The sequence below is a fragment of the Gigantopelta aegis genome, chromosome 4, assembly GCF_016097555.1.
Source record: "Gigantopelta aegis isolate Gae_Host chromosome 4, Gae_host_genome, whole genome shotgun sequence".
Taxonomy (NCBI): Eukaryota; Metazoa; Mollusca; class Gastropoda; order Neomphalida; family Peltospiridae; genus Gigantopelta; species Gigantopelta aegis.
This window is the reverse complement of record NC_054702.1, coordinates 108746727-108773022: the sequence shown is the minus strand read 5'-3', so window position 1 is coordinate 108773022 and position 26296 is coordinate 108746727. Positions and strand designations below refer to the sequence as shown.

Sequence of the window (26296 nt, the reverse complement as noted above, 5' to 3'; positions counted from 1 at the left end):
TTTTCTTATTCACTGGTGTAGGAAGTTGGGGGGGGGGGGGGCAAGGGGGGCATGTGCCCCCCCCCCAACTCTGTGGGAGCAGCAATGTTTTTTTAATACATTTATACATGTATTTACATATATGTGTGTGTGTGTGCCCCCCTATTTTTTGGCACCTTCTTATGCCCGTGTAATATTAATATACTAAAACTGTCAATTAAAATAATTTAAATCAGTCCGTTTAATATTGAATTTACCCTCTCCTAAAAGTTAGCAAAAATAGAGTCCTACCACAAGTGAAACATCTATTTAAAAAAACGTCTGTATGGTGAAACAAGGAATCTTATCTATATAACACTGCAAAACTGTTTAAACTATCTAATACCCAGTAAACAAAACAAACTAATGAATTGTGAAACAGCTTATAAATGAGAACACCACATACCTGCTTGAACCATAACAGACACATGGGTTCACTTTAAATTCACATTTATTGTTGGTTTTTATTTGACTGCGTATCACATAATACATGAAATGTCTTTTCTGACAGGCTCCGTCAGGCCATGTAATCAACATTAAATTGTAAATTATGATAGTTCACTTTCATTTATCTCATTAAGCTTGGCAGAACTGGTGTGTGATGGTGGCTTCATATGTTGATTAGGTTAGCCGCCTGTGGAGCAGGGGATTCTGTTCCCACACTTACTGTCTTCACAGACATGTTTTCAAACCACAATTACACACATAATAAACACAGAAAGTGCCAGTGTTCACCACATAAAACAACACTTCTCAACACAAACCACGTGCATAGCTTAGTTCATTACTCATGACTCCTGTCAAAGGCAACCATAAATTTGTTTTTGAAATAACAATTGCATGGAAAATATTACATCCCTGTACAAATTTATATTTTCAGGGCATGGTTATTAAAAAAAATTTTATTACCACTAAGTAATATTTAAAAAAAAAAAAAAATTGAATCTGTTGAATTAATGGCTTTCGGCAGTCTTACCTGTTCATGTCAGTCACCTGATGACTGAACCGATAAGTATTAACACAACAAAGATGTACAATTAAAACTACAATCTCAGGTATAGTTTTAAATATTTAAGTATATGTACCAATATTTAACAATGAACATCAAGTATAATTTTTTTTCAATGCATCTTTTATTGGTGGTAATGTCCAACCTGATTACATAAAACAATATATTGTTAGCCATACTGAAGCCAATGAAAGCATCACACTTCTAAATGTTTTAGCTGTACTTTGAGATGACGTGAGTATACTAGTAGAATACTGCATCAAATAAAGAGTTGAAATAATCAATTTTTTTATCGCCATTGGCATTTTTGAGCAGCTAAATGTCCTCTAATTTGACTCATTCAGATATGTGGGGAGGGGAGGGGGAGATAGGCAATTGGCAAAGCAGTTGACAGTACATGTCCTGTGACACCATATACAGGTATTTGTACTGGCACTGTTTGGGGTATTTTTGTACAATACATATTGATTGATTGATGGAATGAATATTCCCACACTTACTGTCTTCACAGACATGTTTTCAAACCACAATTACACACATAATAAACACAGAAAGTGCCAGTGTTCACCACATAAAACAACACTTCTCAACACAAACCACGTGCATAGCTTAGTTCATTACTCATGACTCCTGTCAAAGGCAACCATAAATTTGTTTTTGAAATAACAATTGCATGGAAAATATTACATCCCTGTACAAATTTATATTTTCAGGGCATGGTTATTAATTTTTTTTTTATTACCACTAAGTAATATTTAAAAAAAAAAAAAATTTGAATCTGTTGAATTAATGGCTTTCGGCAGTCTTACCTGTTCATGTCAGTCACCTGATGACTGAACCGATAAGTATTAACACAACAAAGATGTACAATTAAAACTACAATCTCAGGTATAGTTTTAAATATTTAAGTATATGTACCAATATTTAACATTGAACATCAAGTATAATTTTTTTTCAATGCATCTTTTATTGGTGGTAATGTCCAACCTGATTACATAAAACAATATATTGTTAGCCATACTGAAGCCAATGAAAGCATCACACTTCTAAATGTTTTAGCTGTACTTTGAGATGACGTGAGTATACTAGTAGAATACTGCATCAAATAAAGAGTTGAAATAATCAATTTTTTTATCGCCATTGGCATTTTTGAGCAGCTAAATGTCCTCTAATTTGACTCATTCAGATATGTGGGGAGGGGAGGGGGAGATAGGCAATTGGCAAAGCAGTTGACAGTACATGTCCTGTGACACCATATACAGGTATTTGTACTGGCACTGTTTGGGGTATTTTTGTACAATACATATTGATTGATTGATGGAATGAATCAGACCAAGTTGAATAAAACTGAATTTCTCTTTAAGTTCTGTACGAGTGAAAGAAGTTAAAGGATGAGCAGGTGAGACCACTGTTTTCAAATGCTGCACACTTCATCCAACCTGTTCATTTGTTTTAGGACATTCAAGCTGGTCAAGCTAAAAGTATGGATGTTGAAATGCATATCAGTGCAGTATATCTATGCAATTTATTCTCATGATGGGGTAAACAATCCCCGCAAGCCCACAACATGGGCTATACAAACCAATTAGTGGCAAAGAGTGTGGAACATGCACCTTGGCAAAGGCAGGTAAACTGGTAATGTCTACAACTATCTGTGTAAGTCAACCATTAGTTCAACATGTGTTAACCTTTGTAGATATGGTGGATTGACATGTACATTCTATATGTCTGATATGTGCATTGTGCTAAAATGTGGTGTCGTGGAATGCAGTAAAAAGGTGTCATAATGTGTATAATGTGGTGTGTTGTAGTGTGCTTTAGTGTGTGTTGTAGTGTGCTTTAGTGTGTATATTTGTTGTAGTGTTCTCTAATGTGTGTGTTGTAGTGTGCTTTAGTGTGTGTTGTAGTGTGCTTTAGTGTGTGTTGTAGTATACTCTAGTGTGTGTATCTGTTGTAGTGTTCGTTCTCTAGTGTGTGTGTTGTAGTATGCTTTAGTGTTGTAGTGTGCTCTAATGTGTGCGTTGTAGTGTTCTCTAGTGTTGCATGTGTTGTAATGTGCTCTAGTGTATGTGTTATAATATGCTCTAGTGTGTATATATGTTGTAGTGTGCTCTAGTGTATGTCTTGGGGTATGTTTTAGTGTGTGGTGTAGTGTGCTCTAGTGTGTGTATGTTTGTAGTGTGCTCTAGTATATGTGTTGTGGTGGGCTCTAGTGTAGTATGCTCTAGTGTGTGTTGTACTGTGCTCTAGTGTGTATTTTGTAGTGTGCTCTAATGTGTTATAGTGTGCTTTAGTGTTTGTGCCGTAGAGTGCTCTAGTGTGTCTGTGTTGTAGTGTGCTCTAGTGTGTATGTTTTAGTGTGCGCTAGTGTATGTGTTGTTATGTGCTCTAGTGTATGTGTTGTAGCATGCTCTAGTGAATGTGCTCTAGTGTATGTGTTGTAGTGTGCTCTAGTGTGTGTTGTAGTGTGCTCTAGTGTATGTGTTGTATTGTGCTCTAGTGTGTTGTAGTGTGCTCTAGTGTATGTGTTGTAGTGTGCTCTAGTTTGTGTTGTAGTGTGTGTTGTAGTGTGCTCTAGTGTGTGTTGTAGTGTGCTCTAGTGTGTGTGTGCTTAGTGTGCTCTAGTGTGTGTGTGCTGTAGTGTGTGTTGTAGTGTGCTCTAGTGTGTGTGTTGTAGTGTGCTCTAGTGTGTGTGTTGTAGTGTGCTCTAGTGTGTGCTGTAGTGTGCTCTAGTGTGTGTGTGCTGTAGTGTGCTCTAGTGTGTGTGTGCTGTAGTGTGCTCTAGTGTGTGTGTTGTAGTGTGCTCTAGTGTGTGTGCTGTAGTGTGCTCTAGTGTGTGTGTGCTGTAGTGTGCTCTAGTGTGTGTGTTGTAGTGTGCTCTAGTGTGTGTTGTAGTGTGCTCTAGTGTGTTGTAGTGTGCTCTAGTGTGTGTGCTGTAGTGTGCTCTAGTGTGTGTGTGCTGTAATGTGCTCTAGTGTGTGTGTGTGTGCTGTAGTGTGCTCTAGTGTGTGTGTGCTGTAGTGTGCTCTAGTGTGTGTGTGCTCTAGTGTGTGTGCTGTAGTGTGCTCTAGTCTGTGTTGTAGTGTGCTCTAGTGTGTGTTGTAGTGTGCTCTAGTGTGTGTGTTGTAGTGTGCTCTAGTGTGTGTTGTAGTGTGCTCTAGTGTATGTGTTGCAGTGTGCTCTAGTGTATGTGTTGTAGTGTGCTCTAGTGTATGTGTTGTAGTGTCCTCCAGTGTCTGTTGTGTTGTGCTCTATTGTGTATTGTAGTGTGTAATATTGTGATGGAATTAGATCATGTGATCATGTCAGGGAATGGGATGGGATGGATCCTGGGATGGAATATGCTCTAGTGTGTGGTGTATTGTAGGGTGCTGTGGTGTATGTGATGTATTGTAGGTGTTCTAGTGTGTATAATAATGGGGTGTTATATTGTGCTGTAGAATTTGATGTGCTGTTGTCTGCTGTAGTGTGCAGTGTTGCAGTATGCCCTAGTATGTATAATAACAATGACACTGATAATGTGTGTGATGTGATGTGTTCTATTGTGCTACAGTGAGGCATAGTGTGATGTCATATAGTTAGTTCAGTGTGTGATGTGGTGTGTTGTACAGTAATATGTGAGGAGTGATGTGTTATAATGTGCTGTAGTGTGTTGTGTGATGTGATGTTTTGCAATGTGTTGCATTGTACTATAGTATATGATGTGTTGTCGTGTACTATAGTGTGTGCTGTAGCATGTGTGGTGAAGACTAAATCATGAAATGTTTGTTTAATGACACCTCAGCACATTTTAAACTATGACCATTTGATGTTTACCATATGATTATTTTGATATTCAAGAGAGGAAACCCACTGCTTTTACACAGACTACTCCTACATGTATGTGGACTTTCCCATAAGAACGACTGTACATACCATAGACTTTGATAGACCAGTTATGAGGAACTGGTTAATAATGGGATAGGACATGAACAGATGGAATTAGATCATCTCATCATGTCAGATAATGGGATGGGATGGTTCCTGGGATGGAATATGTTGTGATGTGGTGTGGTATGATGTGATGTGACGTGGTGGCGTGGCGTGGCGTGATGTGTCGTCATGTGGTGTGGTGTGGTGTGGTGTGGTGTGATATGATGTAATCTGATGTGATATAGTGTTTTGTGATGCAATATTCATGTGTTCAGTTGATTTGTGATGTGATGCCAACGATGGGATAAGATGGGATGGAACAGACAGACCGATGGATGGATGGGATTAAAAGCAAGGAACAATTGCTAACATGTACCATAACAAGAAAGCCAAATCGTGCTTCTGCACCGGTCTGACCCACATCACATTTACACTCCACTGTTAAGTCCATAAAATCCCAAGGCACCGTGTAACAAAACATGTTTTCTCCGCTTGCATGGAGATGCTAATTGAAAGAGATATCGCATGCTATGAAATAACTGTAATGTCTGACAGTATTTGACATTTTAAAGTTTTTCCACCTACTTTAGATAAGAATGGCTTTGTGTTGTACTTTTCAAGTATTGAAGGGCAGAAAATAAAACGAGGAAAAATGATAAATATTTTGTGTCATTTAAGCATTAACAGCTCTTAATGGATTTCCCAGGCTACGGTTTCATGTTTGTCTGCCTCAATCTTACTCATATAAAAGTAAACACATTTTATGCTCTTTTTTTGCTCTTGACATTTCTAACCGCTGCTTTAGACAATGTTGCCTTTGTACCAACTGAAAACAGCTGTTTTTGCAACTAGAAAATGCTGTCAAATCTTCGGTGAGACGGCCACATCAAGTCATCAGAAATATAATACACCGAAGACTCACACAAGATACTGTGGGTCTATCTCTCCTAATCGTGTTGACTGGAGGTTTTCTTCCAGTGACATTCCAATCAGAAAACAACTCAACACATGAGCCAGTGTTTTATGTACATTCTTACAAACATGAAAAGAAAACTGCCCAGAACAACACTGAAACAACATATTTTGTTTTGCTGTAATCTGACCAGCTCAACAAAAACCAGAATTATATGTTACTGCATGGAAAAATGATTAATTCAACACATTTGTAAGAATGAATTTAATCGGATTTCCATCATCTGAGATTAAAAACAAAATTCCAGTATTTCACCAGCTGTGTGAGTGCTCGCCTGAGGTGCTAGTATCGCAGGATTGAACCACCTCAGTAGATCCTTTCAACTGATTGGGTTTTTTCTCATTCCAATCAGTGCACCACAACTGGTCAAAGGCCATGGTATGTGCTTTCCTGTCTGTTGGAAATTGCATATAAAACATCCCTTGCTTCATAGGAAAATGTAGCAGGTTTCCTCTATTGACTATGAGTCAGAATTACCAAATGTTTGACATCCAATAGCCAATGATTACTTAATCAATGTGCTCTACTGATGTAATTTAAGAAAACAAACTTTCACCAAAGGCAAATTTCATTTCAAAATTTTGAAAGTTAAAAAAATTAATAATAATAATGAACACTTTGATAGCACTGCCCGTTCCAACCAGTGACCCACAACTGGTATATCAAAGGCCTTGGTATGTGCTGTCCTATTTGGGGGAAGTGCATATAAAAGATCCCATGCTTGGTTTTAATAAAATGTTATTTCAATGGTGTATAAAAACAAAACTTCTGCACTGAGTCCATTAGGGACATGAGGACTATGATCCTCCCAATTCTACAAGAGCCACGACTGAGTCCAGTAGTGAGACGGGGACTGATCCTCCCATGTGATCAGTGCTACAAGAGCCACGACTGAGTCCAGTAGTGAGATGGGGACTACGATCCTCCTATGTGATCAGTGCTACAAGAGCCACGACTGAGTCCAGTAGTGAGATGGGGACTATGATCCTCCCATGTGATCAGTGCTACAAGAGCCACGACTGAGTCCAGTAGTGAGATGGGGACTATGATCCTCCCATGTGATCAGTGCTACAAGAGCCACGACTGACTCCAGTAGTGAGATGGGGACTATGATCCTCCCATGTGATCAGTGCTACAAGAGCCACGACTGAGTCCAGTAGTGAGATGGGGACTATGATCCTCCCATGTGATCAGTGCTACAAGAGCCACGACTGACTCCAGTAGTGAGATGGGGACTATGATCCTCCCATGTGATCAGTGCTACAAGAGCCACGACTGAGTCCAGTAGTGAGATGGGGACTATGATCCTCCCATGTGATCAGTGCTACAAGAGCCACGACTGAGTCCAGTAGTGAGATGGGGACTATGATCCTCCCATGTGATCAGTGCTACAAGAGCCACGACTGACTCCAGTAGTGAGATGGGGACTATGATCCTCCCATGTGATCAGTGCTACAAGAGCCACGACTGAGTCCAGTAGTGAGATGGGGACTATGATCCTCCCATGTGATCAGTGCTACAAGAGCCACGACTGAGTCCAGTAGTGAGATGGGGACTATGATCCTCCCATGTGATCAGTGCTACAAGAGCCACGACTGACTCCAGTAGTGAGATGGGGACTATGATCCTCCCATGTGATCAGTGCTACAAGAGCCACGACTGAGTCCAGTAGTGAGATGGGGACTATGATCCTCCCATGTGATCAGTGCTACAAGAGCCACGACTGAGTCCAGTAGTGAGACGGGGACTGATCCTCCCATGTGATCAGTGCTACAAGAGCCACGACTGAGTCCAGTAGTGAGATGGGGACTATGATCCTCCCATGTGATCAGTGCTACAAGAGCCACGACTGAGTCCAGTAGTGAGATGGGGACTATGATCCTCCCATGTGATCAGTGCTACAAGAGCCACGACTGAGTCCAGTAGTGAGATGGGGACTGATCCTCCCATGTGATCAGTGCTACAAGAGCCACGACTGAGTCCAGTAGTGAGATGGGGACTATGATCCATTGTATCTCATAATTCAGCTAAATAATGCTCCTTGCCAGAACACCAATTCCTGGCATTAGCCTAACTAGACAGTTTGATATTCTTTACAGTCCATTGTCAGTTATAAATGAATGAATGAATGAATGAATGAATGAATGAATATTCAATGACACCCCAGCATGAAAAATACATCCGCTACTGAGTGTCATCCAAAGGTAAGTGTCAGTTATGAGTGTACACTTGTGGTGACTTCCTGTACTACAGCACTTACAACTCTTTCCAAATCAGTGCTGACAGCTCATGTAATCAGTCTGAAAAGACTGTTTACTTAATTGAACAGTCACACACATCATCTACTGTAAGTCACAGTATATATTAATAAAGTGACATAACAACCATGCCACTGCTTTATGATGGATTGGAACAAGACAGGTTATTTAAAGAGAAAAAAAAGAAAAAAAATGTTTTCTTTAACGATGCACTCAACACATTTTATTTACGGTTATATGGCGTCAGACATATGGTTAAGGACCACACAGATTTTGAGAGGAAACCTGCTGTCGCCACTACATGGGCCACTCTTCCGATTAGCAGCAAGGAATCTTTTATTTGCGCTTCCCACAGGCAGGATAGCACAAACCATGGCCTTTGTTGAACCAGTTATGGATCCCTGGCCGGTGCAAGTGGCTTACACCTACCCATTGAGCCTTGCGGAGCACTCACTCAGGGTTTGGAGTCGGTATCTGGATTAAAAATCCCATGCCTCGACTGGGATCCGAACCCAGTACCTACCAGCCTGTAGACCGATGGCCTACCACGACGCCACCGAGGCCGGTAGTTATTTAAAGAACACTGCAAAAATATTTGGATGGTATGTGTATTTATGTACAATGCACTTTACTAAAGTATTCCTGAAACAATAGAAATGTTAAGTTATCTGGATGATTTTTATGCCCCTGATTGATCGTGGTCTATACGAAATACTTGTATAATCCTTGTATTTGAGTGTAGCACCTTCAAAATGTTTTCTAAATTCTTATCTCAAATGTTTACTTAAGGTCATTCATCAATGCTAGGCTAGCTATCTAACACAACACAGTTAATATCACTCTTGTGAAATGACTTTACACAATAGTACCATGACAAGATATTACAGAAGATAAGGCAAGAAATGGAAGAAAATATGAGTAGAAAGTGAATTTATCTCAACATTTGTTGCCAACAAAAGGACACTATTAAAACAATGGTCAGCAAAATACAGAAACGTTCATGTCAGAAATTTCCAGCTGTCTGTGGGTGGCTGCATAAAAAACAACAAATTAAAAGAACCTGGTTGAATTTTCTACATCAGTGCTTGAAATGGTATTTTAGGATTGATCCCCGTTGGTGGGCCCATTGGGCTATTTCTCATTCCAGCCAATGCACTATCAATGCACTGGTATATCAAAGGCCATGGTATGTGCTATCCTGTCCGTGGGACAGTGCATATAATAAAAGGCTACTAATGGGAAAATGTAACAGGTTTTCTCTCTAAGACTATGTTAAAATTACCAAATGTTTGACATCCAATAGCTGATGATTAATAAATCAATGTGCTCTAGTGGTGATGTTAAACAAAACAAACTTTAACTTTGAAATAGCATTATTAAATTTACATTATAAACATTAAGCAAAATATAATAATATAATCTTTAAAGATAGCATTACTAAATTATGCTATAAAATGTAATAATTAAAGTAAAGAAAGTTTCTTCTTATAGTTTTAGCTAGCATAACTGTAACCAGTGTTTGTCTTATTTAGCAAGTATTAAGTTTGAAAATAATTCATTTGTACTAAATAACATTTTCCGTTTTCAAGATATGGACTAAGGGAAATAACTCCATTTACAAAACAATAAAGGTACAAACTATCCTTATGTACATCATTTTATATCTTATTCAAACTACAAACTAGGTTTTCACTTTTTGAAACTCAACTGAAACATTCTGCCAACTTTGTCCAAACAAACATCTGAGAAATCCTAAGTTCTGTATAAGCACGACTGTATCACTTAGATTTGAATATTTTAATAAATATTAAGTTCCAAATTGTTTAAAAAAAACAACAACAAAAAAACCCCAACAACACCCAAACCCCAACCCTCCATCATTTCTTCTTAAATGTTTCCTTTATTTAGCATTAATATAAATAATATCTAGAAAATACTCTATGTACCAATTTAAAGTTATATTTTATCTCACTAAGGTACCAATAACCGTAACAGCATGAGTAATAAACAAATATGTCTCACCCTGGTACCAAATACCATAACAGCATGAGTTGCAAAGGCACCAACATATAATATTCAAAGGAATTTTATTTGTTTAATGACACCTCAAGACAGGGCTCGAACGTAAGAATTTATCTCCCACGGCAATTTAAAAAGAAACTTGCCGCGAGTGAAATGGACCACCGACGGCAATTTAAAGCCTGCCCATGGCAATTTAAAAAAAAGAAAAAAAGAAGACTTTTGCAGCAAATAAATAAGACTGAAAAGTTATTTTGCTGTATGTAGACACATTTTCAATGTACTAATGTTATATACTGGCAGCTAATGTACACCAGGTGTAAACAGTTTGCCATTATTGAGGAGCTTTACCGATGGCACATAAGTGCCATCGGTGATGCTCCCGGCCTATCTCAACGATATAACGGTGCCGTCGTTAAGTTCGAGCTCTGCAATACATTTCTAAACAATAGCTATTGAAGAAGATGAGTGATTTTAAACCTAATGATCTTCCAATGCTACCAATAAAATAAAACTTACAGGAATTGAAAACACTTCAGCTGTATATTTCAAGATGGCCGCCTCCTGGGAGAGAAAATTGGTGCGGTTGGCCAGATTCTGTCCCAGGGTAGTGCTGAACTCTTTGCGAACCAACGAGGCAATGGAATCAATGATCACCAACTTAATCCTCTTACTAATAATATCTTGTTCAAGACACTGCAGCCTGCAATACATAACACATATACAATGTTTATGACAATTAAAGCCAAAATATATCTAACACAGACAAATAAAAATCCATTACTGATTGATTATAATCTGTCACTTCTTTAGGAGTCATTCACAATTAACAACATTTTTAAAAGTGTAAAAAATATTTTCTTATAGCCTATTTTTCTCCTTTAGCACATCCTACTCCTAACGTGTACATAAACAATATTGATTTTGCAAGGAATATTCATCAACATATTTTGGTTGTTTTAAAAGCATATGCTGTTTGTACACTTGTGTAAAGAATAATCGCCCCATGACATTTAACAGAATTATTATAATTTTATTAGTACCTCCCCTCAACATTAACCCATTTATTATAATTTTATTAACTACTTACCAATGGACTTTATTTTATAATACAAAATCTAGTACAGTCAAATGTTTACGTTGGCACTATCAATTTCATGTTCAGAAAAACAGGATTAATTTCACAGGTTATGTTATCGTTTAATACATTTTTATTTATATAACAAACTATCTTGTTACATATTTCACTAGACTAGATGAAACAGCACCAAAAAAATTCAACTTTTGACTGACAAACAAAGCCACTGAGATGGACTTTAATTTCAAGATTACGTTCTAACAGCCGCTATTTTCCTTCTCTCTTCAGTTGATCTGCAGGTCTCATCAGCTGTGCAATGTGGCAGAATGTACTAAAAAATCTCTCGTGTTAATGACGCGTGAAACCCCTCACTTGGTGCACGCGGCACATGAGACCTCCTGGCCCCACAGACTCGGTTAGTGAAGCTGGCATTGCTGTAAAACACAACAGGTGAAGCTGCGTACATGACGTGCTGTCACGAGTCTGAGTGAACCAGGTAGGATGGGTCTGGCACACCGTTACATGTGGTGTGTAACACACTAACTGGCATGTTTGGAAGCAAGGGCTTTGAAAATGCAATTATGACACCCATGTAATACAAACAGTTCCAAGCGTGTAATACCTCACGAGGAATACAGTACAAGGAAGGAACGTTTTATTTAATGATGCCGCACTCAACACATTTTAATTACGCTTATATGGTATTACACATATGGTTAATGACAACAATGATAATGAGAGAGGAAACCTGCTGCCCCCACACACTGGGCTACTCTTTCCAATTGACAGCTAGGGATCTTTTAGGTGCATCATCCCACAGACAAGATAGTACATAACACACCCATTAATACACCAGTTGTGGTACACAGTGAAAAATCCAACAATATGTTGAAACATGAACGAAAATTATTTTCTGCTTGTTTCATTGACATACCTGTCATACCTATAATTATGTGATAATTGCTTTCAGATGAAACATTGATCAATGAAAGCTACAACTAGCTGTTTTCATTTTTAATTCATAAAATTTTGCATTTAAAAAAAAAAATCATTTGACAAGAAGATAATGTTTATTAAAAAAGACAAGTATGTGTGTTTTATTCACACTATATTTTGTTAATCATCAGAAACAAAAAAGTATGGATTGATGTTAACAGTCACAAAACTTGATTGTTAAAACAAAAATGTATTAATATGGAAATTAAAACCCACCACAAAATCCTAATCCATTGGAAATGCTTCACATTTACAATAACCATGTTTATTCAGTTATAATTCATTTGTTAAATATTGAGTAAACTGAAACAAGAACTTCAAAATGGATCAACATTTTTTTTACAAAATTCATATGTACAAAATATGTACATAATGCAAAGAACTAACTATAGTCCATCCCATTCTCCTACAAAAATGTTTTTTGTAAATAATTTGAGGTAAAACGAAAGGTAAATTGTTTTGGAAATAACACAAATACAATATTTTGGTGTTTAATTTAGAAAACAATTGGCTTAGAAATAAATAACTTGTAGGAAATTCCATAGTATGAAAAAGAAGGTGTTTCCCATGAGACGGACTATAGTCTAGTTATTCATATTTATTCCTCGTAATATGAATTATTTGTACAGACTGAGTCCACCTGTTTACAACTGATCACTCCCCATATGTAAATATACTTATAAAGACTGAGTCCATAGCATTATTATAATTATTATTATTATTATTTTTTTTTTAGAGACTGAGTTTATGACAATATATACACACTTAACTAATTCACATTCATATTTAACATGCAAAAATTATGTCAACCCTTTTCTTTAAATGAAACAAAATAACCCATGATTAAATATTTTATACACACAGACATATAAATAATTTCCCCATGGTATGTCATTATCACATTAAGAAGAAGCCACAAGGGAAATGTGGGTCAAATTTAATACCAATATATGATAGACAAATGGATTGGATGATTGTGTTGTATATGTTCTGTCTACACAAGTCTACTACAGCTGAACAGTGTAATATTCTTCACTTTTAATGTGTAATTAGTAGGAAGGTGTACACTAATGAGCAGGGTTTCTGCTAGGCATGATCTTCAGGGTATAGAATTCCATAATTATTTATTTATTTTTGTGACTGCAGAAAAGCATGTGCCCAGCCACACTCCCAACACTTTTCTTGATCCAGTAGCAGCAGCAGATGGTTTATATATATATATATATATATATATATATATATATATATATATTTTTATATATATATATATATATATATATATATATATATATATATATATATATATATATATATATATATATGTGTGTGTGTGTGTGTGTGTGTGTGCCACCCCCCCCCCCACCTTTTGGCACCTTCCTACGCCACTGCTGCATAGTTTACTGATATTTGAATGCTGATTAAAGAAAGTGTCATTGTTGCATGCCACTGACTCCATCCAATGCATACAGGAATCTTTAAACTACTTTTTAACCTTTTTGAAAAGTTTTTAAAATGCCTGATGAGAAAGAATCTTTTTTTTTTCATATGTGCTACCACTTGTGGAAAGTTAAGTTATGTTATGTTAAATATGTTATAATACCTGTTTATTTTCCATTTACTGTATGGAGACTAATGGGTCATATTTTTCACAAACTAATTAAAAAACAGTAAAAAAGAAGCATATCATGCCAGAGAAATTTGTCAATGACATATTATCACTTGGTTTTAAGATATCACTGTTTTATCAGAATATCACTGCCAATGAACAGTAAGACTACAGAATATGTTAAAGATATTCTATTTATTCTAGTATTCTATTTATTAACAATAATCAATTTTAATTTATTCACTGAACTCATTTGCCTGACATTCCATTAAGGTTGTAGTGCTATGTCCCACTATGACGTCAAGGTGTTACGTCACAGTTTACGTACTAACAGGACATAACACTTTGATATAAACCAAATATTTCTAACTGTATGGGTAATAAATATACAGAATATCACACACGTTGTTTTCACTTCCTATTTATTGCACAAATTTATTTTGTGCAAGAACATACACCATGAGACTGCGTAATGGTCGAGTGTTATGTTCTTGTGCAAAATAAACAAGTGAAATAAATAGAAGTGTAAACAATGCATGTGAAGTTCTGCATTTATTACATACCTTCTTTTATTTTATACAAAAGCAGTTTTAATATAACATAATAACTACACTTTCTTAAATCTATTAATAAATCCTCCTTTCATGGATTTACTTAACGTTAAAAATCATACCCTGGGGCAATCTAATGTAAAATAATGTTTCAAATACAATATGACGTAATTTGTAAATAAAACATGACGTAATTTGTAAATAAAACATGTCGTAATTTGTAAATAAAACATGACATAATTTGTAAATAAAACATGTCGTAATTTGTAAATAAAACATGACATGTCGTAATTTGTAAATAAAACATGACATGTCGTAATTTGTAAATAAAACATGTCGTAATTTGTAAATAAAACATGACGTAATTTGTAAATAAAACATGTCGTAATTTGTAAATAAAACATGTCGTCAGTAATAAAAAGGGCCAGTAATAAAAAGGGAATTCCCCATCTACAAGTTCCGGTCAGAATGCACATATGTGTGATACAAGATAAATTTATCACAGTTTGAAAATGTTTTTATCACTGTAGCAAGATTAAAAAGGTATGTAATATAAGTACGGTAAGTATTGCCCAGCGCATACTAAAGACTCACCTTTTTAACAGACTACTGCAGGTCTGCTGTACATCCACGTACACATTCTCAGCCAAACTCTTCAGCGTACTTTCATCTTTAAAGTGCTCACAATACTTAGACCTGGCAATTTCCAATAATCTATTAAAAAACCACCAAAATACCACATTGATAGTATTATTAATTCAAACAAATAACCACTTCTTTTTTTTAAATCCTTCAAAAAGAGAAAATTGACTCCTTTTAAACATCAAAGCTTTGCAGAATGTGAAGGAAATGTAGTTGCAAGGGAAGTAACCTAAATGTATTATTTTGAACAAAGTACAGTAGTAGCCATATAAATACTAAACTCTTGTTATATACATGTTTTCCTTTCAGGATTTTTTCATGTATCTAATTGATCCACCATATCTGGAAGGCTTTTCGTGAAAACAATAATAACACATTCCTAAAGCTATGAATTTAATGAAGTAATAATTGTGAAAATAACTATTACACATCAACAATCTACAGTGCACTTTACTTTGTCAGTTCCCCTCTTTATTTTACAAAAACAAACTACTTTTTTTATCAGCTGGTGATATCAAAGTGATCGATTTATTCGATGAAGATGGGAATAAAATGAACAGAAAATTTGTATCCCACATTAGGGGATCACTTTACAATTTTAAAAATTGTTTTTCATATATCTTGCAATCGTTATTAAAATAATAATATTAAAACTTTAAAACGAATGCCAGACTTTTTTGTAACAAATACTGGGCAGCAAAATAAGGAATATGTCTTTCTACAAAGTCAACCAACACACAACGATATATGGTAACCATATGCTTTCCCATCTTTCTTTTTTTCCATTGCTTTTTGGGGTGGGGTTTTTTTTAAGAGTGTGGTGTGGAGTCACGTGGCTGCCCTCCTTTAATTTTCACCCAGCGAGAACACTATGTGCTGCTCAGTATTTGTACCTGTATTTTCTGTTCTATCCAAAATAATATGAATCTTATGTAACGGTCATGCTATACAGTTATTTCAAATTATTGTACACTGTATTAATCAATATACATATCTACATGCATAGTAATGCTGAGGCACGTCTTTTTAGTGTGTCTAGACTCAGTGTCTGGGGACCGTCTAAATATACACCTGCCAATCAGGAAACACAGGTACAGGCCACCGAAAGAAAAGACCAATTAACCAAGAAAACACTGCGATTATTATTTCAGTATGTTGGTTAATTTATGTACAAAACATAACACAGTTATTTCAACACCTTGACAATGGTTTATTTTGTATTCAAAAATAATAAATACTTGTTGCCGGCTTACTGGGATGGATATTATTACAGAACATTGCGATGCATCTGCCAAAAATCAGGTATGTTTTGTTTCTTCAGTTTGAAGACTAATTCCTAACGTGACACGTTAAGTATTACGTAACCACCAGCTCGTCAGAGGGCGTATTCACTGGGATGGTACAAAATGGCTGCGCCCGTTATATATAATAGCTGTCATATTTAACTGTTTTATTAATTAACTATACGATTATAATTGTTGATATTAAGCAATAATGTGCATTATATATCACTGACTATGCATACCAGGCCAAATGCCGTAATTGTCCCTTCATTTAACAGCAATTCGCGGCATCACAAAAAATTAAATTATATTTTACAAATTGGAATAAAATTACTTCATGACAAAAATAAAGAAATAACACAATCAAATACTGAACCTTTCTGCACTGAATGCTCCCTCAGTGTCAATGTAAAGGACTGATCCCTCCAGACCGCCAAGCATTCTGGGTAAAGTTGCCAACACACTGAGCATCACACAAAACTGAGTCTTCCCACTTCCAGCAGGACCGGCAATCTACAGCAATAAACAACACAAAGCACTACAAGTAAGAAAACAAAAGGATTGTTCAGTTGTTAGTTGTGCAGCATGTTTAATCATGTGTGATATTGATCAGCTGCTTCACATTGAAGATCTAGATGTCAAAGCCACATAATCCAATGAAATTAACATTATTAAAACATATTGCTCTATGAAGCATTAGTTAACTGCTAAGATAACAGTGATACCAATAAATAGTAGTTGGAAAAGACATACTTTATTTTTAACCTGTTTTTTGAAGCAATGTAAGAAATACACCTGTCTATTGGAAATAATTGATCTTATACTTCTTGTAAAATACCATGTCCCAACCAGTGTCCCATGACTGGTATATCAAAGACAGTGGTATGTATTGTCCTATATGTAGGAAAGTAAATATAAAAGAAGCATTGCTGCTAACGGAAAAATGCAGAGGTTTCCTCTAAGATTATATATCAGAATTATCAAATGTTTAACATCCAACAGCCAATAAATCAATGGGTTCTACTGGTGATATTAAATAAAACAAACTTTTTGTTATAAGATAAATGTTCAACAACTAACTAAAACCAGAGATGACTGGTAATGATTACCTCAGTGATAGTTCCAGCAAGCAGACCTCCATGGAGAACTCGATCCAGTTCTGGAAGAGATGTCATCAGAAATGCTGACTTTTTCTCCTGTCTGTCCTTCCACAGAGAGAGAGCCTGCAAATACAACACAGGCATCTTCCTATCATTACACAAAGAGAAAGAGAGAGAGAGAGAGCGAGAGAGAGTAGACACTGAAATTTTTAAAAATAAAACACACATATCTCCAAATAAATCATTCTAACATTACACTAGACAATGGATTAAAGTGTTTACTTGAAAACAACACAGAACACCATTTAATTAATTAATATTAGATGACTCTGCTGACAGATGTCTATACTGTAAGCAGAAAATATCTTCCACCAAAATTGCAAAAAGGTAGTCCTAAAAAAAACCCAAAAACCCATTCAATATACAGAATTGGCCTTTATACACCATTTTATACACCAAACACAGAGCACCAAGTAGAAAAGTAAAAACTAACAAAGTCTACAAAGGAAAAAAGTTGAAAATGGCAGACTTGTGCCAGTTGGCAGAATAATGATGATGGACCAGGAATTACAAACAGTGTAATCTCAAATAATCTACCAAGGATACATCGCATAACTGAAACTGAAAGTTATTTGTCTCTGTATCACCCCAAATATTGGTGAAATAAACCACACATGAGAGTTATAATAGTTACATGTACTGCTAAGAAAGAAAAGGAAAATAATATTTGTTAAGATGATAACTCAGCACACTTTAAACTACAGTTAATTGTCTAACTATGCTTATTTTGATAGTTTGTCTTGTTAATGGGAGGACATTAGCTGCTACAGGAGAGGCTACACCTAGACACTCTCGCATACAGGACAGCACATACCAGTCTTTAATACATTAGTCATGGGTTTCTGACCGGGACAGGAAAACCCCAAAAGGTTCACTGAGGAGAATCACAGAGCTCAAAACAGGAAGTAAAATATGGCCTGCTATTATTATTATTTGAAATAGCAGGCCAAGATAAATATGTCTTACTAAAACAAATATGATCTGATGGAAATAAGAGTTAAAACTGAGGTGAGGGTTTGGGTTAGTGTATGAAAACTTAGAACCTCTGAGATGTATTTTAGAGCATTATGGAATTTAAAAAATACAACAGAATCATGAACTAAATAGCAGATGAGATGTGAATTTCTATTTTACCTGTTATGCCTGCTTTTCACTGGCCACCATTTTGAACCCTGAGATCAATCTGAATATTATTGCTCTGGGCTCATATTTTCGAAGAAATCTTAGCCTACGAAATCGTAAAATTATTGTAAGCTATGACGTCACTATGGCGTATGCTGTAGTGATGTCACACCCTACGATGGTTTTACTATTTCGTAGCACTAAGAGAGCTTAGAAAAAATGGGCCCTGGCACTGAACTATTTCAGGGAAATAGCGGGGTCTTGACCTGGGGGTGGGGAATGTCAAACATGAACCTTGTGTACCTTTTTATGTACATTTTTCCTAAACACCTATATGAATAGCCTAACACAGCACTGTCAACATTATTTTAGCTTCAGCGGGGATGGGGGGTGGAAGTGGGGGTGCTGTGTGGGGTGGTGGTGTTTGTTGATGCTCCTGTATATCCAGCTCTTATGCGTAGCATGGATGTGTTTAAGTGTTGTACTCACAGTCACAGATGATGGTACACATGCTATACTGCACTTCTGTATCACTTCATGTACAGTAAACGATCCCGAAGCAGTCAATTTCAGTAATTCGGTAAACGATTTTGACAAAACATCCTGTATAATGAAAAATAAAAAATAAATAAACAAGTATTTTGAAATATAAAAATGTATGGACTCTTTTTAAGTTTTATATATATATATATATATATATATATATATATATATATATATATATCAGGGTTCGATCTTAACGGTAGTCCGGTAGTCTGAGACTACCTGAAAATTAACAGGACTACCTGAAGCTGCAAACATGTAGTCCGTTGGACCACCTGGAATTTAAAAATTTATTTGGCACAAATGAACCATTTGTGGATCTATGCTAACCTACATGTATTTCAAACAGCAGAAACAGAGGCTTGTTCAGAAAACAATTGTATCGCAATTAACTTAACTGGTCCCCCATCATATCACATTCATTTACAGTATGCGATGCGTTTTTGTTTTTAAATGTTACCACATCCTGACTAAACTGAGCATGCGCGAGTTACACATTTTGTAGTTGATGCAGTCTTCTGCCAAAATACAATCATCTTGAATTTGGAAAATAACGGGATACCTCGCACATTTTCATAGAATGGTAGTTTAATTTACCAACGTCACATTGGAATGAAAGAACTGCGAAGCTGACCATTCTCAGCAAAATAATAATTATGCATCAATCGGCAATTGTTGCACCCCCCTAAACATATTTAGTAATACAGGGCTTACAAGTGCTTTGTGTGATGTGAAATTGTTTGAAACATACAGTTTAATTGTGATTAAACTGCTTACGTTTTGGGACTAGGTAACGTTTTTGTGGGCAAGTGAAATTTGAGAGTTACTTGCCCGGAGGGCAATTGAAAATTTTAGGATATGGCCAGCCCTGGGTTATATAACATTAAAGAATGTTTTGATTGAACCAATTATAATTGGTTTACACATAATTACACTATATTTCTGCCATAGTACTGTCAGTGGATCAATAACGGTTCACAATGAATAACAGATCGTTCGAGTTAAAAGAAAAAGTTTCAAATATTTCTTTACAATAATAGCTAAGAACTATTTTATTAAGGGAATATAAGCTATAGTATTACTGTAAAGAAATATTTTACATTATTTTGTCTGTTATCTGTTATTCACTGTGTTGCAATATTCATAACCCAACTGGAGTAGGTAGTTGAATGTTTCAGTTTCGCATGACATAACGGTAAGTAATTTGCAGGGCCTGTTGGGGATGGGGGGCTTGTAAAGATTTTATATGAAATATATATAAAGGCGCAGATCTAGGTGTCCTGATAGGGGAGAAGAAACGTCCCTAATAATACCAAGGCCACTGAGCAATGTAGTAGGCGTACTAATAATTTTAGTTCATATTTAAGCAACATAATTTGATATAATACCATTGTCAGTTCCAGCCTGAATATTGATTCAATGTGTTTTAGTATGAATTGATATATTATAATTATTAATAGTATGTACAGAACATGCATAATGATTTACCCAGTACTAAATTATCAAAATAACAAACCGTAGAGTTATTTTAACTTCAAATTATTACAAAATATGGACCACCTAAAACTTCAAGGGACTATCTGAAATGAAAGCCAGGTAGTCCTGTTAACACCCTGAAAAAATGGTGAAGATCTAACCCTGTATATATATATATATATATATATATATATATGTAAATATACACAGTCAGACCTTGTTATAACGACCGTACAACATTTACACCATCAAACCACAAATTGTCGGGAACGAATGTACACCAATGTTATTCTGTTCATTACACCGGAATTCACACCTCTAAAAACACATCTTTACAACGACCTTACATAATCACAGATCTATGTCATAGTATGTTGACAGTACACACAGCCATTTGGCATCTTTGATCTCATCGTGAGCTTAGTCACATGATGTCTGAGTTACCGATGTCGGCTAACTCTGTAGACGTGTATTGCTTTTGAACATAAGCCTTTCGTCATTCAATTAAAGGATTAACTTCGAACAATCAATCAAGTCTACTAGTTTTATGACATTTTGTAAATGAAGTAGGTACCAATTGATTAGATTGACTGAATGCATTTTGATTAATAATAATATAATGTACTTAGTATTTAATGATGGTCTGTGATCCATCCCTGTTGGTGGAACCATTGGGCTATTTCTCATTCCAGCCAGTGCACCACGACTGGTATATTAAAACTACATTCCCTGGAATATTTTATTATTTAAGCATATAGAACAGAAAATCCACTTATGTTTGGTGCATATATGACGCCGCACTCCGCATTGGTTTCACTACGCTGGCTTATCCAGGTCAAATACAAAGCCATGATTTTGAAAGTGGAACACTTTTGACGGGCTCGTACCGATCTCGGTTTTCATTGGCTTATCACAAGTATAGAATTCCCCAACAAGAGATCACGTGAGATTTCGCACTTTTAAAACAAATTTAACTGTCTTGATTGACGGGTCATCTCATATCTCCAAAACATATTTATATCCATAGAGATATGGTACAATGCCTTTCCAGGGGTCGGTGAGTGGGGGATTTGCCTTGAAATTTTGACAGTGGCCAGCTGTTGGCATATGCGTTATATCTAAGGGGGTGTTACTAATTACGTAACACTAGGGGTAGAGGAAGAGGGTACTATGTTCGATTTACGTAACATTTTTCAAGACTATATGTTATTTTTATTCATTACTTAGACCTAAAAAGGTGTTTTTTGGAAATGCGCTGTCAGTCTAGGATCGATCCCCATCGGCGGGTATACAAAAAGACCATGGTATGTGATATCCTGTCTGTGGGATGGTACATATAAACACTCCCTTGCTAAAAAAAAATGTAGCGGGTTTCCAAGGCGCATGTGCAAGGATTTCAGCGGGGTTGGGGTTATAGACTGTGTTAAGCGAAGTTTATATGGGGCCATGCTCCCCCCAAAAATACATTTCAATTTTTTTTAAGCTTGGGCAAGTAAGGGTTTTGACCTCCAATACCCTCCCCCTGCATATGCACCCGATTCCTCTCTAAGATTATATGTCAAAATTACCAAATGTTAGACATCCAACAGCAGATGGAAGGAATGATAGGATATGTTTTATTTAACGACGCACTCAACACATTTTATTTACGGCTGTATGGGGTCGGATGATTATTAAATCAATATGCGTTATCTTTGATGTCATTAAACAGCCCCCCCCTCCGAACTTTACCCTTTCCAAACAAAATAATATTTATTTGAATTTGTTGATTTTAACACGTAAAATTAAGAAGTGAAAACGTTCATTGTCTACTTTAGTATATTTTATTTTAAAAATATATACATGATTAATGTGTTACTAGTATACAAACTAAACTTTGAAAGTTCTACTAACACTTTATAAAATATCAATTCTGAAATAGGAAGGTATGACTGTCGATAATACGATGTCAAGATCAAACCGGTTTTAACTACAGCGCAAGATTTCTTTCTTAATTTTTTGAGACGAACCCTACAATTTGAAATCGGCAAACGCACGTGTTAACTGAAACTGACAACATGCTTTGCCGAGCTATGGCGGCAGAGGCGACGAATCAAGTGTATACGTTTGACAATATCCGTTCATAGCGAACACACACAACTTTTTTAAAAGTGCATTTGAGCTTGTATTTCACATTTGTACATGATGTTATAATATGGTAACCAGATAATGTAACTTTAAATGCTTTGGTATGTTTTATCTTGTCTTTAGGATGGTGCATATAAATGATCACTTGCTACTATTGACACCCAATAGCCGATGATTAATAAATCGATATAACGACAATTTCAATATAGCAACAAAGTGACCCTGGGACGAACATGTAGTCGACGTAGAAAGTGTGGTTCTTCTAAGAAAACTGAAAAGTACTGACAAACAACTAAACATAACCCTCTTACTTTGCATGTACAAATGTTAAGTTTTGTGAACCTCTCAATTATATGTTTGGGCAAGCCCACTCGTCGAAGACGTTTGGTTGACATAAATAATAAAAACTAAATTAAAGTTTCATGTTTTGAAACTGGTGGAACTAATAGCACGGTACTTCCGCAATGGGAGATTACTCTAGACGCAATAAAAGTATACTGTATGGAATCTAAAACGCACTAACCGGCCTCGGTGGCGGGGACGAGACAACTCGGCCCGGGGGACAACTCGGCCCAGACAACTCGGCCCCGTGGCCGAGTTGTCTCGGACAACTCTGGGCCGAGTTATCAGACTGATAGACGGGGCATGTTGTGACACATTATATGCGTGTTAAGTATGATAGTTGGCCATGTCGTAGTGTCGAAGTATTGTACTATAGTAATAATAATGCATTATACTGATAGATACCGCTAACTATATGGTCACCATTAAGAATGACAATTGTGCATGTCGTACGCGCATATCGTAGTGTCGGATGGGTTTCTAGAAGTATTGTACTATAGAAATAACGCAAAAGACATCATTTGCCAAATTCCCACATTTATTACATTAAATATATACGCACATATGTACGCAAAAAATATCCAAACCCTGAGTGAGTGCTCCGCAAGGCTCAATGGGTAGGTGTAAACCACTTGTACCGACCAGTGATCCATAACTGGTTCAACAAAGGCCATGATCTGTTCTATCCTGCCTCTGGGAAGCGCAAATAAAAGATCCCTTGCTGCTAATCGGAGAGAGTAGCCCATGTAGTGGCGACAGCAGGTTTCCTCTCAAAATATGTGTGGTCCTTAACCATATGTCTGACGCCATATTTAACCGTAACTAAAATGTGTTGAGTGCCGTTAAATAAAACATTTCTTTCTTTCTAAAACGCACTAATCTGTTTGCAGTGTAACCATCACAGCCTCCACGAAGGCAAGATTTCAGCAAGGAGCTACCTTTCGATTAACTAAGTCAAATCAAGTTAGCGCCATTTGAATTTCAGCGAACCGTTATAAATTATGCGTCAAATTGTATGTAATCCTACTGGACGTTATTTTGCAAATTCAATAGCACCAAAACCAATCACTCGCCCGACCCTGATCGGGCTGCTTGTGCTCTCTTGCACTTGCCAAGCGCGAGCGATCCCCTCTCCCTTTTTCTGTCCTGTACCGATGAGCCGGCGTTAGTCCATGATGTCAGCTTCCTCTGAATGTGCTCGTTAAAACCTATGACCTGACCTGACCTGACATGCACTGCGTTTAACAAATATATAGTGCCGATATATATGTTTTTGTAAAGATACAAATGCACATTTCAACTATATTTAGTGTCTGACATGTTTATTTCAAAACTTGGTTTACAGAGTAAAAGAATAAAACGGCTTTAGCCACATAGGCCTATGATACTCCTATTGAATAGTAGCGAGGTTCTTTTTTATAGACCCGTGATTCTTCCCATAGACAGGACAGCACATACCACCCAATTGATGCTCTCTCGTGGGTTTACCTTGAGGCAATCAGCTACATCCCATCACATACTGTTTTATGTTCAAGTTTATTGGATATAAGCACGAAAATGAGTTGAAATGAAAATGACAGTTTTATGTATTGACATCTGTCATTTATATATTTCTGTGCTGAGATTGTTCGTTTGTTACTCTGATAATGCATTTATAAATAGTCACAACTGGATGGATTTTAATTCAAACTTGATGAAACGTGTTTGATATTTATTGTATTATAAAATTATTCATAACTTCATTTTAATAGTTATTTCTCATAATCTACATTTTTCATATTATTATATCTATACTAACGGTTACCTACGTTCCCCTAATGTAAGTGCTGGCTTTGTATTTACGTATGGAATAGATTCTTTTTCTCTCTGTTACAAAATGAAAACATTATTGAAATCACATATATTTAACTATTGTTTTGATTTTTCATGCAAAAATTGTTGATTTGATGGATTCCAGTGACACAAGTAACACATATTTTACAGCAAAATATACGTACTGTTTTATTCCATAAACATTATTCTAGCATTTATAACTATCAAATATACGACTGTGTTTGCATTTAAAAATGTTTTGGCACGATCTCATACAACTCCCAACACCATGAATGAAAGAATGCATGAATGAACGTTTATGGAAAGTCTAACACAAAAAAGACATCGGCTACTGGGTATCAAACAAAGGTACGCATATGATCATGAAGCACTTTATGAATGAAGGTCATCAGTATAAAAGTTCCAAAGTTAAGTTAAATCAGCGGAAGGAGCTGTGCCAAATATAAATATTGTAGGTAAGTGTATTACAATTTTATAAAACAAATTTAGAATAAAATTCAACATCTCTTACAAATGTCAGAACAAGTTCATCCCTGTTACCATATAACAGAACTATGGCTGATTCCGGCCCTTTGTTCAACGTTTCTCTCTATTTAAAGTAAAGTTTGTTTTATTTAACGACACCTCTAGAGCACATTGATTCTTAACTTATCATCGGCTATTGGACGTCAAACATATGGTCATTCTGACATATTTCTTTAGAGGAAACCCGCTGCCGCCACATAGGCTACTCTTTCGGATAAGAAGCAAGGGGTATTTTATATGCACTTTCCCACAGACAAGACAGCACATACCACGGCCTTTGATGAACCAGTTGTGAACCATTGGTTGAAACGGAAAATAGCCCAGACTGCAAATTGGTCTACTGAGAAGGATCGATCCGATGACCGACCGCTTCACAGCGGACACGATACCGCTTGAGCTACATCCCGCTCCCTTTCTAGTATTTAAAGGAACTATCCTGAGTTTATGCCACTGTAACGTATACGACATACGGGATCTTTTTCATTACTAAAATTACATATTAGATATTTTCTTGTTTAGAATATCAGTGTTTATTGTCATACTGTTTGTAGTAGCATATATTATATGCAGTAAAATATGTCTTTAATTAATCAAAGTAGCCCAAAGTAGATTTTACTTTCCAGTGTACGAAAACATATAAATATGAAGTGAAATGGATTTATTTGATATATATATATATATATATATATATATATATATATATATATATATATATATATATATATATATATATATTTATATATATATAAAGACTGCTTTAATCATTAGAACACGACCGAAACACATTGAATATGGAGACGTTAGTATTTTAAACAGGAAAATA

The 26296-nt window shown here is 36.1% G+C and overlaps 1 protein-coding gene across 1 annotated transcript in view; it reads right to left on the bottom strand.

Moving 5' to 3' along the window:
* The window catches only part of LOC121371722 (DNA repair protein RAD51 homolog 2-like), a 36411-nt gene extending 13189 nt beyond the window's left edge, over positions 1-23222 (bottom strand). The window contains exons 1-6 of the mRNA XM_041497822.1: positions 23085-23222; positions 19117-19230; positions 17455-17568; positions 16722-16858; positions 15015-15134; positions 10709-10892 (exon numbers count right to left, since the gene is read on the bottom strand). Coding sequence (XP_041353756.1) covers positions 10709-10892; positions 15015-15134; positions 16722-16858; positions 17455-17568; positions 19117-19230; positions 23085-23168 — 753 coding nt within the window. The 5' untranslated portion in view covers positions 23169-23222. The remainder of the gene's footprint in view (positions 1-10708; positions 10893-15014; positions 15135-16721; positions 16859-17454; positions 17569-19116; positions 19231-23084) is intronic.
* Positions 23223-26296: the final 3074 nt, after the last annotated feature.